The 16,928-nt window shown below is 33.9% G+C and overlaps 2 protein-coding genes across 16 annotated transcripts in view; one reads left to right on the top strand and one right to left on the bottom strand.

Annotated features, from left to right (window-relative positions):
- Positions 1 to 642, top strand: part of LOC126723073 (3-hydroxyisobutyryl-CoA hydrolase-like protein 1, mitochondrial) — a 56,033-nt gene extending 55,391 nt beyond the window's left edge. For 11 of the 13 annotated variants that reach the window (XM_050426327.1, XM_050426329.1, XM_050426322.1 and 8 more), the window contains 2 exons: positions 7 to 48; positions 312 to 642. In XM_050426327.1, the coding sequence (XP_050282284.1) occupies positions 7 to 48; positions 312 to 431 (162 nt within the window). In that variant the 3' untranslated portion in view covers positions 432 to 642. The remainder of the gene's footprint in view (positions 1 to 6; positions 49 to 311) is intronic. The other 2 variants (XM_050426319.1, XM_050426325.1) reach the window with 1 other exon arrangement.
- A 2,337-nt stretch (positions 643 to 2,979) lies between these two features.
- Positions 2,980 to 15,708, bottom strand: LOC126723085 (elongation factor G-1, mitochondrial). 3 transcript variants are annotated; one of them, XM_050426343.1, is made up of 20 exons: positions 15,164 to 15,708; positions 13,189 to 13,410; positions 12,527 to 12,648; positions 12,286 to 12,436; positions 11,826 to 11,897; positions 11,113 to 11,208; positions 10,894 to 10,982; positions 10,681 to 10,747; positions 9,830 to 9,868; positions 9,455 to 9,515; positions 8,932 to 9,041; positions 8,762 to 8,836; positions 8,585 to 8,653; positions 8,356 to 8,477; positions 5,768 to 5,893; positions 5,485 to 5,605; positions 5,224 to 5,324; positions 5,078 to 5,138; positions 3,470 to 3,538; positions 2,980 to 3,381 (listed from the first exon to the last, which is right to left on the bottom strand). In XM_050426343.1, exons 1-20 carry the CDS (start codon positions 15,584 to 15,586, stop codon positions 3,277 to 3,279), a joined length of 2,301 nt encoding a protein of 766 aa, XP_050282300.1. In that variant the 5' UTR covers positions 15,587 to 15,708; the 3' UTR covers positions 2,980 to 3,276. The 3 variants fall into 3 exon arrangements, with proteins under 3 accessions (XP_050282300.1, XP_050282302.1, XP_050282301.1); XM_050426345.1 differs by having other exon boundaries at positions 3,465 to 3,538; XM_050426344.1 differs by having other exon boundaries at positions 3,485 to 3,538; positions 15,164 to 15,706.
- Positions 15,709 to 16,928: the final 1,220 nt, after the last annotated feature.

Raw genomic sequence — 16,928 nt, forward strand, 5'->3', positions numbered from 1 at the left:
CTAAAGGGTGTTCGGGCACGAATGGTAGACAAGGACCTGGCACCAAAGGTATCATCAGCTTATGTTATCAGCCTTTTGGACAAGTGGGGTAGCAATATTGCAAATATTGCATTTAAGAATCCAATCTAAAATTCTTTTTTTAAAAAAACAAAGCAAGTTGTTGTAAGAGGAGAAGGTACTGTGGAAGACTGGGGTTCTATCATTGATAATCAGATTTGTCGATGGCAATATTGCTAATCTACTTTTATTATTAGTAGATAATTGTCCATCGATTACATTTAAATTGTTGAATTGTCATGTTTTATTTGCAGTGGAATCCTCCGAGCTTGGAACAAGTGTCCAAAGACATGGTAGAGCACTATTTTTCACCACTCAGCAAATCTGAGCCTGATCTGGAGCTACCCACAGACCTGCGAGAAGCATTCACATAGTTAATCACATTGCAACAGTTTTGCTTAATTAATGGAAGAAGCCAAAGGTATTTTGGATGAATCTGCCTGGATTGTAGCCTTTCATCATTGGCAATTATCAATACAAAGGGGAGAACTAACCCATTATTTTGTAGCTTATTGTTGACCTTGGAATGAAAGAAAAGTAAAAGAAATAAAGAAATAAATAAAGTTGTAGATTTTGTTTGGACTAGTGGATGTGGCCTACAAAGAACATCACAATTACACAAGAAACTCTAATCAGAGTATGTTTCTAGCTTTAAGACTGGTAATTTTGGGTTTGTTGTCATGGATCTTTTTGTGACAGAAGAATGTACCTCATTGAACAGGGACTAGATTGAATTCCGCAGTGTTGAACATTTCTTGAAATAATAGTGGATTACTAGGGATGGGACAATTGAAAAAAAAAAAAAAAAAAAAAAAAAAAAAAATTCAGTCCTGCTTTTTGGTTAGCGCCAAAGTCAGTGGCTAAAGTAGTATGTAGTTTTTTAATATAATAAAAGACACAAGAAATATGGGATTTCAATTTGTAAATGTGTAACACAAATTGAATTTGTTTTGCTTATCTTTCTTTATTACTCAGATTGAACCTCAAGTGGCATGGCCCTCTTAGCTGCCAGGACTAAAAGCCTGAGTTCAGGATATTGCCAGTCAAAAAAAAAAAAAAAATAAATAAAAAAATTCAGTTTCTTTCCTGAGAATTTTATTCATTTCCATAGAGTTCATGTCACATGAACAAAAAATAAAAATTACTTTGTTGGGACACCTGATGTAATAATTCATGTATCTAATTTCTTTTATATGTATTGTCCATCATGACACCAAGGACACCTGTGTACCAAATTCGTTAGTTCTTGTATTCTTGCATCTCTCTTTTACTATATAAGAATGCCATTCTTTTTGTTAAGAGTTATCCCATCCAGTACTCTAGTACCTTAGATAGAAGTCTTACCCCCACATATTTCATATGCATGTCCATGAATCATCGAAGAATCTGCTATGAAATTTTACATATTTCCTTGGAAAACATGTGTAAGGAGAATGTCAAGTTTGGTGGGGAAGTAATATTAGAAACTGAATGACCAAAAGTTTGTATAGTGCAGAGCTGCTTATTATTAAAAAATTTAGCTTCTTAAACCGGAGAACAGAGAACATTTGGTAATATTTTTCTTTTTCAATAATTAAATTTTTATGCTGCTTGGGTGGTTTCTTCCCTAAGTTCCTCAAAAAGATAACTATCAACCTTCCTCCGGTTAATAGATTGGTGTCTCGTTTCTTTACTTTCAAGTTGTGCTTACAAATAGAAAAGAAGTTGATCCAAAAGGATTCCTTGATTGGATAAGTTATAACAAGAGTGTGTATGGGTCAAGTTGGAGAGTTTTTTTAACCTAATGTCGAGTTGATAAATTCTCAACCCAACCCAACTCATTGGACATGTAGAAACCAACCCAACCAAACCTACATGAGTTAGGTTGGATTAGTGGGGTTGTACACTTGTGCTTACATGTTTCATGTCTTATAAAAAATTTGAACTTTTATTAAAACTATTTAAGAATTTTTTTTTCCTATAAATTATGATAATTTACATAATAGACATAAGTTATATTCCAAATATATCAAAACTAATTCTCAAAATACCAAAATAAATCAAACTAAAAAATCGAAATATAATTAGGTATATTATGTGAATTATAATAATAATTTATTGGGTTTAATAATTTAGCCACTAATTGGGTTAATTTTATTGAACTATTTTTTTTGGGGTTTAATACTAATTTATTGGGTTAGGTTTAGATGAGTTGAAAAAGTTATCAATTCAAACAGACCAAACTCAACCCAACTTATCAACCCATGAAAACAAAAACAAATCTCAGGTGTTGGGTTGGGTTGAATTGGCTCGGTGGTTAGATGCATAGATGCACACTCCTATAAGCATTAAGAATTTAATCCAATTTTACTCGTACAGTCATCTGCCACTATTACATGACCAAATACTTTACATCTTCACGGATATTATTATGTACAGTCATCTGTAAGAATTTTTATAAAAATAATGGCAGCTTTGAAGCACTAAAAAAGAGAGTTGTTTAGGACCTTGGACAATAAGGCTCCAATATGCACATAAATGCTGAAGAAAACGCACAATTTTGAGAAACAAAGGAGAAAAGGAAATATAAATTAGGTCATTTGACCATGCAGGCATCACTTCCATGGAGAAAATACAACTCAAATATTGATATCTTTTCTTAGCGCACACCACAAATAACCCACACACTTCGTAATAGTCCAAAGTAGTACAAACCAAAAAAAAAAAAAAAAATCCCCAAATCAGCATGATTCTCAAAACAAATTGACAAACAGAAGCAGCTTCACTATAAAATATATATGCTATCCTGTAAGTAGAATTCCAATAAAATCAGAATTTATAGCTTTTCATCTATGTGAAAATACATGCATGGCACAGGCCTAGATCTGTGGTGATTGATGTGTATAATTGAAGGAACAAACATCAAGAAAGTCAGGGCAAACATTGTATTGCTCTCTATGAAGATAAATATTAGATTATGAAACAATACACTGTCAAGAATTATGATACATGCTTGTCCGACTAGAAAGTCGAGTAGTATTATTAGTGTATTACACAGGATCAAACAAAAAATGGGCACCTAAATTTATTTCTGCTTTTCAAAATTTATTGATCTCCACAGGATCAAATTTATCACAATAACCTTGTAAAGTTGATTAAAAAAATTAAAAAATCACTATAACAAGACAAATTTAGCCTATCAATTAATATAAGGGCAAATGCTTCAATTGAAATTCCCAACTACTCAGCTGGTTTTGTGCCCTTGTAAGTATTAACTAATTGTGTCTGAACATCATTAGAAACAGCTGAATGCTCTTTGTATTCCATTGTAAATTCACCCTTTCCCTGCACGGATGGGGACAAAGAGGTCAACAAGACAATTCTAGACAATTCAACAGGGAACAAGTAAAGCAAAAATTTTCATTTACAATACAGTGTTCCACTTTACCTGTGTCATTGAACGAAGAGACGTTGAGTACCCAAACATGTTGTTCAGAGGGACCTGGGAAGACAACAAAATGACTTCTGAGAAACATTTTTTATTTTTTGATAAGGAGTTCTGAGAAACATATGACTACTGAAACCAAAGAATTCAACAGCGTAATAAACATTGACAATTTGGCATGATGGCAGACTGATTTGCACTAGTTTTTTGCTAGCATAACAATCCAAAGTTTTGAATTTGGAAAATCCTCAAATAAATCAGCATATTAGCAAAGTTCGCATTGCTCTAAAATCAAATCATCAGCTTTAGACATCAATATGGATGTTAGTAGGAAATAATAGGTTTTGTGGACTGATCAGATGCTACCATTCCATGCAAAAATTAAACATTGATTACAGTTAATAGGATGTAAGATAGGAATTAGAAACATAGCAGCAGAAAAAATTTATGTAGATGACTCATAGGAATTCATAAAAATGTCATGAACGAAGTTAGTGCAGAACTTTTAGCGAAAAGATAGCTGGAAAGTAACTGGAATTACATTATTACATTTAAAAAAAAAAAAATTGACCAGTGGAATACTTGATTACTTGATGCCAGACTTATAAAGCACGGTATATAACATCCATATGCTACAGAGAAAGACAGACCAGATGTCTGAGAACAGGCCAAGACATTATTGTTTATTTTGAAATCTAAAAACCAATCACAGAAACTATTTCCTCTATTCATTTAAGACAATTTTTTTGATATTCTACGGGAAACAAGAGCAGATTTTCATGGCATGCAATTTTGAGGACCAAGGTTCCCCAGGAGGTAGTTTTTTTTGCTTGGACTGTGGCTCATGGAAAAATTCTTCGCAAGTGCAAGAATATCATTGCTAATTAGTGTTGTGTGCAAAGGGGCTGGGGAGTCAATCAATCAACTCTTTGTGCATTGCACTATTTCTAGGGAGCTTTGGTCTCTCGTTTCTGCTTTATTTGGAGCCTCTTGGTTCATGCTAAACTCACTGAATGATTTGTTAGCATGATGGAGATGGAGCTTTAAGATTCATCATAGTTCTGTTGTATGGAATTCTATCCTAATGTTTGGTGTAGTGTTCTTGGATGAGTGTAATTCTAGGATGATCGATAATATAGAGGCTTAATTGCTTCAATAAAAAATCCAATTTCTTAGATCCTTGTTTGATTGGTTGAATATGTATACCCCCGTGTACCAGAGGTTTGCCCCTTTTTTCCCAAAGAATTCACTATTTTTTTATAAAAACCAAAAAATAAAAAATCAATATCAAAATCTAGATATTCCAAGTAATCTTGATATTCCCTTTCTTCTTGTACATAATTTTTTTTTTTTTCTTTTCTGTCGCTTGTACAAATTTTTTCTGGCTACTTCATTTCTTTAATGAAGTAGTAGTCTTCTTTTAATACAATTTTTCTTACTTGTAAAAAAAATAAAAAGAAGAAGAAACATAAGCATTGAGGTTTTGCAGTAATTAAACAAAACTCTGCCAGTAATTTCTTGAAAAAAATGCAAGTCATGCACAAATATGCATACATAAGTTATATATATATATAAAAGAAAAAGAAAAAAGCTTACATGGGCAGTAATCACAGAATCATCTCCATCCTGGTCATTTCCGACAATAACACCTTTTCTCCTATCATGTGATAAATGCACAGAAATAATCAGACAAAAGCATTAGAAAATCTTTATGATATTCTGGTTAAAACAAAAAAACTCACTTGTTGATATCACCAGCAACAGTGCCCTGAAATTCAGTTGGAACTTTCAACTCCACCATCATGACAGGCTCCAAAATTACCGGTCTGGCAGCTGTATAGCACTGTTTCAAAAAATTGAAATATAAATGCATGGAAGTAAAAGAAAGCCTAGTAATTAGGTTATACTATAATTAAAAGGCTAAGAATAGCCCAAATCGCCAAGAGACAATTTAAATCCATTTTACAGGGAATTACACCCTGAACACAGGATTTGAGAATAACCTGTCTAAATGCATATATTGCGGCTAACTTGAATGCAAGTTCACTGGAATCCACAGAATGGGAAGCACCATCTGTTAAAACAACACGAAGATGTTCGACTGGATGTCCAATTAGTGAACCCCTGTACATGCAAGAACAAACATTATACCAATTCATATACACAATGAAACTAGGCCATGGTATGATATAAGATCATAATACTTTCTAAAAAAAATAAAAAGCTAAGATGACCATAATACTTTGAAAAACTCATGCAATATTATAATAACATGATGCTACTCACGAATTCGCGGCTTCTTTAAAACCTTTCTCGATTGCCGGGATAAAGTTTGATGGTATAGCTTGCCCAACAATCATGTTATCAAATTCAAACTTAGTTGATGACCCTTGAGGAAGCGGTTCGATATATCTGCAGTATACAAAATAAAAGATAATACATAACTAAACCGTGGGGAAAAGCAAGCTATTAATAGAACCATTCCTTACTTGCCACTGAATTAATATTTATAATTAATATGATATTATTGGCATTGTAAAATTGTAAAGAGCCAAGGTCATAGCCCACTCTACTCAATAGGTTTACCCAGGCACTAACATGGGCACCTAATCAACACCCAATTCGCATGCAACACAAATCATGCCATATGTAGCACACCTGGTATTGATATTTTAACTAATTATACATTAAAAAGTGTTGTTTGTTGTTACAACAAATATATTTAGAGATTCTTTTTGGTAATGACAAATGCATCCGGCAGAGATTAAGGTAACACACTAAGATCAAATAAGCCCCTTTGTTCTATTTATACCTTGGGATCAATAGAAGTTGGTATAATACACCATGTCTAACATATGCACCCAACTAGATCAACATGAAAAAGGAACAAATAAGGGAAGTATCTAGAAAACCTCCAGCACAATAACAATCTGTTCCTCTTTTTAATGGATCAGACATATTCTGAAGCATCAAGCACTAGGTAGGCCCACTAATAACAGAGAACTATACCCCTGTCATGCTGTCTCCAGAATCATTTAAACATATCTTATATTGTTTTTAAAGATTATGAAAGAAAATTCATTTTAACAAAAGGCAAATCCCTTGTGTAATCTGTACCGTATCCATGTCAAACTTGTAAGTTTACCATCAACCTTTAGTCATGTACATAGCAATGTTTTGAATACTGTTTCGGACCCCGTTTCGGTTTGTCCAATGGAATGAAATATTTCGGTACCGGCCTATTTCAGCGTACCATTTCAAAGTGTTTCGGGTTGCCTAAAATAAATAAATATATATATTCTTATACAATATAAAATTAGCAATTCAAAGAAGTAAATAACTAAATATCAAATAATACAAATTATTTAGTCTTAAGTCTTAACATCAAAAAAAATGTATTACATATTTTTATTTTTATTTAGTTAAATAATAATACATGTAAACAAATGCTTAATTAACTGATCGGAATCATCATATTAGTTTTTTTTTTCTTATTATTCTCTCTTTTTTCAGTTTTACTTTTTTTTTCCCCTGAATAACCCACTAGTGCTACATTCATCATTGAGATTGTGTAAAACTTAAGCTACCTACCACGTGTGCCATACATATCCCAATAATATAATTAAAAAAAATAGATAAAAGCACTTGAAGTAACAGATGGTTGAATAAAAAAGTAATAAAATTGTTCAAATATCTTCTCCCATTTATTACCCTACCTACCCCACAGCCCATTCTGCATATTTCAAGTTCAAAATCTTGCCTCTCTCAAAACTTTGAAGAACAATGGAGAACTGACCGAAACAACTCTCCTTTTGCTCATTGCTTCTGTCTTGATGCCGAATGGAGATAAGCATGTATTAAACTTGTTTTCCCCTTTTGTTTTATCTCTATCTCACACAAAGCACTCTCTCACATCACACCTATACCTCAAAACCTCTCTTTCTCTCTCTATATTCAGACCCATAACTTCAACTCATGCCGGCCGAATCTTGTATTTCGGCTGAAATTGACCAAAACAGCCCGGAACACCCGAAACTCACCAGAACAGGCCTAAATTTGATCTGAGGAGGAACATGGGGGACTATTGTTCCGGTTTATATGCCGGTACGAAATTTTCCAGCCATTCCGGCCGGAATGGAATGGAATTAATAACAATGGTACATAGCATCCTTCAATAACAATGTGCTCTGAGAGTTCCATATAATTCAAGCATAAGTTCACCAACAAATTTTTTTTTTTTTTTTTTTTTATAAGTAACGAAAATTTTATTACCAAAAAAAAAAAAAAAACACTAAGTACAGCGGTGGTGTACTCAGGGAGAAAGGCCAACAATTATGATGGAAGACAGAAGCTAAGACAGGTCTACATAATCTTACCTTGATATCATATTATGAAATTAAATGCAAAATATCACAGAAGACAGCAATAATCTAAAACTTTTGAAATGTCCTTGAGCACTTGGGCAACACACAACTGTGATTTAACAATTTTGATACATAAAAACTGTTAATTTCTTTTACGCAGAAGGAAAAAAATTGCAAAGCAGATAAACTTGCCAATACTATTTTCCAACCAGTATAGTGTAAATATATAAAGTCCTAAGATATTCATCTTGAAAGATATATAGTCCCACATTACTAATCAAGCAAAGAAAAATTTTCAGGACTAAGTAATAGCTAAGGTTTCTGCTCCGAGTCATAGTTATAAGCAACTTAACCAAAATCTAGTTTTTCCCAATGGAGAACCAAATCTAACAATCTACATAGAAACTTATACAAAGTTCACCAAAGATGATATGATTATGACAAATAAAAAGAAATGAAATTCACCAAGTGCCTTAAGTATAGGCACAAATCTTAAACATTTTTTCTCACCCGCATACTCGTCCATATTGACCTTGTCCACCAGTTTGTTTCTTATGTAAATAATCAAATTCAGCACGTTGAGTTACAGTTTCTCTGAAGTTTACACGAGGCTTACCAACAGTAGCATCAACCTAGCAAACAAAGAATAAAAACATGATGCAAGACTGCAGACTTCCTCTGAGAAACAATATTAAAAATCTTAATTTAATATATAAACAGAGACAGAAATGATAGGCACCTTATACTCTCTCCGAATGCGTTCAACATATATATCCAAATGCAGCTCTCCCATTCCAGAAATAATTGTCTACTCAGGATAAAAATAAATTGACATTGCAATGCACAATATAAATTCTTTGTGACCTCAATAATTATACGGGCAAAAAATATGAGATATCATATTAACAACTCAGACCTGCCCACTCTCAGCATCCAGCCCAACTCGGAAAGTAGGGTCCTCTCTCTGAAAACGATTCAAAGCCTTTGAAAACTATTAAAAAAGAAAACAAGAAGATTGTCATGTAACACTGGACATCAACAAATACAATATGCACGCGTATAGGCACACTTGAACAAACCACTCACTTGTCCTCCTGAATCTTTTGAAACTGGTTGAACAGCTAAAGACATCACTGGCTCAGGGACATTCATAGAAGTCATTGTGTATTTAACAGACCCATCAGTGAATGTATCTCCTGATCACACAAAAAATGCATAAGTTGAGAAAAATTAGAAAAGCAAAAGAAAAAAGCAACTAGAAAAAAAATGTCATAATCATCAGGTTTCAAAGCCTCATGCCCTCATCTCAAATATTAGCAGTCTAAGTAATTATAACCACTCTGAATACCATTATTATTTTCATACATTTCAAGTTGGGGAAGGGAGACTCGAACCCTAGACATCTTTGTTGCAACTATAGGGAATGCCATTTTACTTAGAGGTCATGGGCTTGAATGTCCATTTTGATATTTTCCTCTCACTTTTAGAAACTTCAACTTGCACTAGCTCCTCAGTCCTCACTCCAACCCCCATTCTATTTAGACAACTATGGAAAACAACACAGAAACATAAATTATTGTGTATACATATGCAAAGGGATAAGTGGGACCTGATGCACAATCCACACCAAATACAGCAACTATTTGCCCAGCATGTGCCTGTTGAATATCCTGTAGATATAAAAAAGAAAATCAACAACAAAAACCCAAGGAAGAAGAAAAAGAGTAAACTAGTTGAGAGTAGAAAACATATGACTTGAAACCCCAATCTACTAATCTAACACAAATATTCTTTTGTTCTGAAAGATTAGAGTGCAACCTACCCCAACTTCACCCCTACCCCTTTACCACCTAAGCCACAACATGGGGACAGGCAGAAAACATTGTAGAGATAGTTGGTTCGCAAAATTTGATTTCATGTATAAAAAAATCCCAATCATATCATTAGAATTAATTACTAAGATGAATGGCAAAGCAAAACTAACCTCCATCTCATCAGAATGCATCCGAACCAAGCGAGGAATCTGTACCAGGAAGATAATATATCCATAACTATTAAATTTAATTTAGAAATTCAATCAGTATCAGAGCGCTGATAGCATGATACAATGGGCATGCCGGAAAATTCATTAATAAAATAAAACTATTTTTCAAAATTTAAAGGATGTAATTGTCCAGATTATATCATTCATAAAAGCACAAGTGCACAACACACATACAACATGTCTTACCATATTGAACCATAATAATGAGCATTGCAATCAGAGAAAAATAGAAGCTTGGTCACCTTACTTATCAAAAAAGAAAAATGAAAAAGAAGCTTGGTCACCTTGCAGTACATACTGAAACGATCATAACATATGCAAACACCAGTCTATCCCACACACTTCCTCTGTCTCAAAATGTTAGTCCCTTTTCCAATTTTAAGATGTTCCAAAAAGGATGTCCAACTTGAAAATTCATTTTAATTGGTAAGTTACACATGCAGCTGGTGGGTTTTGAACCATGACCTCACCTTCCACCTTCCTCTTACAAGGGGAGGAGGCATATCATATTCACCACTCAATGTGATTCAAGTTTTTCCAAAAATTATTTTTATATGGTGTACCATAGAAGGTTAAAAATTGCAATATTTTCAGGCAGGGACACATTATAAAAGGATAAGTTTTGAGAAACAAAAATTTGCTGACATTTGCAATTATCTTCTTTCAAATGACACTGAAAGATGCCAAGTGGGTTAATTAACAGAATAACTCAAAACAAAAGATCTCAAGCCCATAAGTGCAACTTCAACTGGAAACAAACAAAGCTAATAAATTACACATCTTGAACTGACCTTAACCTTCTTTCCATTATTTATGTTATGTATAAAATCACCCTTCCGAATGACACCTTCATAGATTCTTCATTTAAAATAAAATAAAAAACCATGTTAGCATAATGGCTCATCTACATGTCTGAGTACTAACATTGCCAGCACATGAATGAAATAATAAGATAGTTGGACTATCAAGAAAATGAAAATATACCACCTCTCAGAGAGGCATACCTTAGATATGTCAACTGACCAAAGCGCCCTTCCTCCAATTTAAAAGCTAACGCCACAAGAGGCCCATCTGGAGTTCCAGACAATGTGACCTTTACGAGAATAAAATATATCAATTCCCCAGTCAGGTTATAAAACAGATGACTGTACAAAAGATTTTTTAGATAAGAGATGATAGTACAAAAGATTCAGGACAAAAATTTATTTTCATCAACCCAATACCTTCTCTTCATTCTTACTTTGGTCAAGAGCATAGCTACTGACTTCAGTTGGACAAGGCAAATAACTAAGGACACCATCCAAAAGTGGTTGTACTCCCTGTAATCCAGAAAACATAAAAGATGAGGAATATAATCAACAGACTTCTGATAGTTGAACAAACAAGTAGTTTCAATAATTGTTTGCAACATAGAAGGCACCATTGAATGGACCCTAGTGATGCATATATTGTGTGTCGTTTTATTTAGGATGATAATTACTTATAAGATAGGACTAGGCAATATGAAATGATGAAGAGAACTCCAATTATGAAAATTTCAAGCAACATCGCAAGCAGGCCAAATGAAGAGAAAAATGGTAGTACATTCATCAAATTGCCATAATAGCATTAACAACCTCAACTGTCACCTGCACGGACTGCATAGTCTCCACAAAGACATGCAAGAAAAAGTTACTTGAGAGGTCATGGTGTATTAATCTAACCAGCATCACCTTCTTATAAGAACCGAACAACTATTTTTATTTTATTTTATTGGTAGGAACCAAACAACTATAGATAGAAAGAAAAAATCTCTAAGTACAAACAAATTAAATATATACTCACCATGAAATCTACAAAATTGGCAGTGTATACAGCGAGATTAATGGGGAGAAGACAAGGTATCAATTGACAAGTTAAAGAGGGGAAAAGTATACTGACTATATTCTTAGGTTACCTTGTTTTTAAATGCACTACCCATGAATACAGGTACAAATTTCCGTGCTACAGTTGCTCTGCGAATTGCTTCCTACAGATAAAAATAAATCAAAATTCTCTCAAACAAACAGAACCTATAAAAGTTAACAGTGCCTAACAATGTAATTGCAATATGCAAAGAATAATGTTAAATTCCTGAGAATGACATTCCATTTCCTAATTCAATATGAACTTTGTATTTGTTAGCTGATGTCACATTTACATTTTTAGACAAAATAAGAGCTCAAGCGGTCATCGCCACCTAACAACTTGGTTTTCATTTTATCGTGCACAAGCGTCCACCCCTAACATGTAAGGGCAGTAAACTGACAGTCTTCATCAGCTATTCTCTTACTCTTATGACCTCTATTGCCAAAAATGAATTGCGTATTCAAATTATTGTTTCACAGAATATTTTTTCAGAAAGCATGCTGGCACACCTCAAGTTCAGTTGATGATACAGGCTCATCATTGAGAAATACTTCAGCAAGTTTATCATCAACTTCAGAAACAGCCTCTATTAGTTCCCGTCTCTTTTCTGCAACTAAGGCCTCCATATTCGCAGGTATATCTTCAGCAACTATTTTTTCACTGCAACATGCAACAAGAAGCGGTAAATTTGGAACCATAACGCAATGTCCATTAAAAAAATTACACAAACACCATATCTCAGAAACAGACCCACTGGAGCCGTGAAAATATAATGCTTTTAATTGCACAAGGTCAATAAGCCCCTTAAAATCCTCCTCCAACCCAATTGGAACTTGCATGGCAGCACTGTGATGCCGGAGTTTAGACCTTGCCTGTAAGAGAAATCAAAATAATCAGCATATCATTGCTATGAAATTTCAAAGTTATCATCATCTAGAACTAGAATGGACCTGACAAATTTTCCAATTAAACAACAAAAGCATCCTAGTTGCAGAATTTTAAAGAACACTTATTTCATTTAAGAATGTTGTATTCCGTGTAAGAAAATGAACATAAATTACATAAGATGCACTTAATAATGTTTTCACAAAAATAATCAAGCATCAGGCATCAGGCAATCAAAGTAGAAGTTAAAATGTTTTGCCAACCCAGGAAAATGATAGTTTGTTAACTATTACAATTCACAATATTCACTAATTCTATGTACTCAAGTTGTCAAACATTTTTTTTTAAAATAAATATCATTAAATTGTTTTCTTCAATGAAATTATGGACAAGAATCTTGCTTTGTCTTCAATATAAATAAACGTAAACTAGATATTCTACCTTTGGCTTATGATAAAACAGTAAATAAAACAATACAGAAACCATTTAAGATATTTCTTATGATGTCTCATAATTCTACAACACACCTGGTTGAGAACTTTCCATGGATCTGCTCCCATCCGATCAAGTTTGTTAATAAAAGCAAGTCTTGGAACCTCATATCTTCTCATTTGCCGATCAACGGTAATCGACTGACTTTGCACACCGCCAACACTACAAAGTACAAGAATCGCACCATCGAGAACACGCAAAGCCCTCTCAACCTCGATCGTGAAATCTACATGACCGGGGGTGTCAATAATGTTAACCTGCAAGAGCAAGTTTTCCAGATAGTATTAGAAATCCAGCAAAGCAGGCAGCAGTTTTTTTCACAAACCATGTATATATTCAAATTCACTACAATCATTTAGCAATCAGTCATTCAAAACCAAAACACTTAAATTTTTGGTTAAATTGCAAATTTGGTCATCAGTTCATCAACCTTTAACCTTTGTTTTAGAATCATCCTTATACTTTAAAATGTTCATCTTCAGCTGATGAATGGAAAATGCTCACATAAAAACTGGAATTCATGAAACCAAGGTCACTTTGATGATGTGGAGCCTATGATGTGGCATGAACTCTGCTTGCCACGTTAAAATTTTAGACTTTTTGGAAGAATTTTGAAAGTACAGCGACCAAAATGAAACATTTTAGATTATGAGGAAGATTCTGAAACAAAATGCAAATGTTGAGGACCAACTGTGTACTTTAACCTAAATTTTAATTCCTCAATTTCATGGCCAATTAACAAACCAAGTAGCTGTAGACTATCTTATTTATCACTTAACAGTGGTTTCATTTTCATTAGTATACAAAAATGCCAGCATATTTGACACTCAACTGAAAATTCTAGTAGTAGTAGTTTCTTTGATTTTTTTTTTTTTTTTTTTTTGATAAGTAATAAACTTTATTGAAAAAAAATGTAAGAAAATACAGAAGAAAGAAGCATACAGGCCATGTGCTAGAACCAACATCGAAAAAATTAAGTAACAAAGCAAGTACAAAAATGAAGCATATCCGGTAAAGAAATGAAGGAAAAAACACCCGAAGCATAGTAGTAGTTTCTTTTAAATTCATTCTAGTTTTCCTAGCAATGTCTTGGGAACCAAACAGAAATCCAGCTAAGCAGGCAGCAATATTTTTTTTCACAAAACACGTATTATTTAAATTCACAACAACCATTAAAGTTTTAAGAATACCAATTGCTCAAAACCAAAACACTTAAATTTTATTTTAAATTGCATACTCGGTCCTCAATCTTCAACCTTTGTTTCAAAATCATCCTTATGTTTTAAAACATTTCAAAAAGGTTTTTACCATCATTTGATAGATGGAAAATGATCACATAACAAATAAAATTCACAAAACCAAGGTTTTCCATTCATTAGATGACAATAAAGACCTTTTTGAAGTATAGGAAAGTGAAACAAATGTTGAGAACTAAATATTTAATTTAACCTAAATTTTAATCCCGCGGTTTCATGGCCAATTGACACACTACGTAGCCATGAGTAATGCCAGAAACACAACATTTTTCATAATAGTTGAGTTGGTGTCAGGTTTTTATTGGTTCTCATCTCTACCCACATTACTAACATTACTTTATCATCTACCATTAACAACTTAACGCCCCAAAAATTGTGAAAATTAATGTAACTCTAGACGTATTGAGTAGCCATAGACTAATAGACTGGACACTAACAAATTCAGCACATAACAAAACAACAGTGATTTAATTTTCATTAGCATACACAAAAATGCTCACATATTTTGCACTCAGCTAAAACCTCTAGTACTAGTAGTAATAGTAGTATTTTTTTTTTTTAACCCTATAGACACAACAATTTTCACAACTGTTAAATTGACAAGTTCTTACTGTTCCTCGCACTTTTTTACCTAGCAATGGTGAAATTTTTGGTGACTCTATATTTATTGAGTGGTAGTTTTTTTTTTCCTTTGAGATTCGTTCAAGTTTTCCTACCATTTTCTCGGGAACCAAACAGAAGGGAGTAGTAGTACCTGATAGTCTTTCCAAGTGCAGTAAGTGGCGGCGGACTGGATAGTAATACCCTTCTCTCTCTCCAAATCCATAGAATCCATTTTAGCTCCGACTCCATCTCTACCTCTAACCTCGTGGATCTCATGGATCCGACCCGTATAGTAAAGTACCCGCTCGGTTAACGTGGTTTTACCCGAATCGATGTGTGCCGAAATCCCGATGTTTCGGAGCCGACTCATGGAGTCCTTCCACCAGGGCTCTTTCTCGTCTTTCGACGCCGCGCGGGCCAAGCTCCCGGAGGAGAAGTGGCGGAGGAGGAGGAGCGCGGCGGTTGGGGAGTGAGAGTGGGAGTGGGTGTGGGAATGGGACGGTGTGGTTTTGGATGGGGAAGTGTAGAGAGTGTAGAGTAAGCGAGGTGTGGAGGGTCTTGGAAAGCGAGCCATGGATGGTGGTTGTTTTTGGTTTTGGGGTTTTTTTTGAGGTAAAACCCTAAACCCAGGGGTTTGTGTGACTGTGCTGGAGAGAGAGAGAAGTAAAGGAAATGGTGGTTAGGGGGTTCTAGATTGTAGAAGGAGATTGTATTAAAGCGGGTCGGGTCATTGTAAACGGTTTTTTTTTTTTTAATAAATTTAGAAATGAGGGGTTTTCATTTTTGTTGAAATATATAATGTGGAGTACCAAAAAAAAAAAGTCTTAGGTGGATGTTATTGTAACCAAGAATTTTTTTTTTTTGGTTATTGTTGTATGGTGTAAAGTTTTTTTTTTTTTAAAAGAGGAAACTATAGTAAACTTTATTCATTTAATATCATAGTATACAATAGGGAAAGAGAAAAGAGGGTCAAAACAATGGTCTCCTCATTCTCTTTTGCAAGTTGCAACACTAGAAATAGCTAAAACAACACAATTACATCTTTAAAAAAACAAAAGATAAAAATAAAAAATAAATACTAACAAGTTGTTCACAAATCAGCTTAATATCCTTCAAGATCCAGCCAACCACTTCCAAAGAATACTATCTAATCTTGATTGCATTGACCTCCATGAACTCCATAGTGTAAGTAGCAGACTTCAAAGATCAATTCATTTATCTTCTAAAAAACTAAACATGCATGACCAGCCTGAATGAATTCCAATAAGGAGCATGAAGCCAAATGACGTGTGCAAAGGAACATTCTTGTAGCAGATGTATACATGATTTAGTTGGATTAGAGGTTGAAGCCATGTTGTCTTTGGAAGCATCATCAATGGTTGTTAAGTCTAGTTTTCAATTTTTTTTCCCTTTTTTCAATTTTTTATTTTATATTTTTTTTTTTATGAACAAATCTAGTTTTCACATAGAAACAAAACTTGGGGACTTTCTTCAGCTGATAAACAACGAAAATTCTAAAACTACCTTTGGGATCCTAAGCCCATGGTAGTTAAGGCTGAGAATTTTCATGGATTGGATTGGGGTTGAGGACCAACCCCAGTGATGGGAATAACCAAATGGATGCTGCATTTCTCAATCATCTGTTTTTTTTTTTTGTTTATGATTCAAATCAAGATCCTTGTTATAAACAAAGGCTCCAGCAGACCGTTTAGAAGGTAATGGCGTGGATACAAGGGAGTAATTAGAATTCAATTTGGCCTTATTCCTAATAACTCGCTTCCAGCTATGTAAGGATGATGTCTTTAGTTTTAGATTCTCGGTAGGTTCCTCATAAGAGAATTCCATCTCAATATCCTCATAAATCTCGAGAAGTTTCTTCATTGAATTTTTGAAATTACTTACCTCTATCTTAGAAA

The sequence above is a fragment of the Quercus robur genome, chromosome 4 (assembly GCF_932294415.1).
Source record: "Quercus robur chromosome 4, dhQueRobu3.1, whole genome shotgun sequence".
Lineage (NCBI taxonomy): Eukaryota > Viridiplantae > Streptophyta > Magnoliopsida > Fagales > Fagaceae > Quercus > Quercus robur.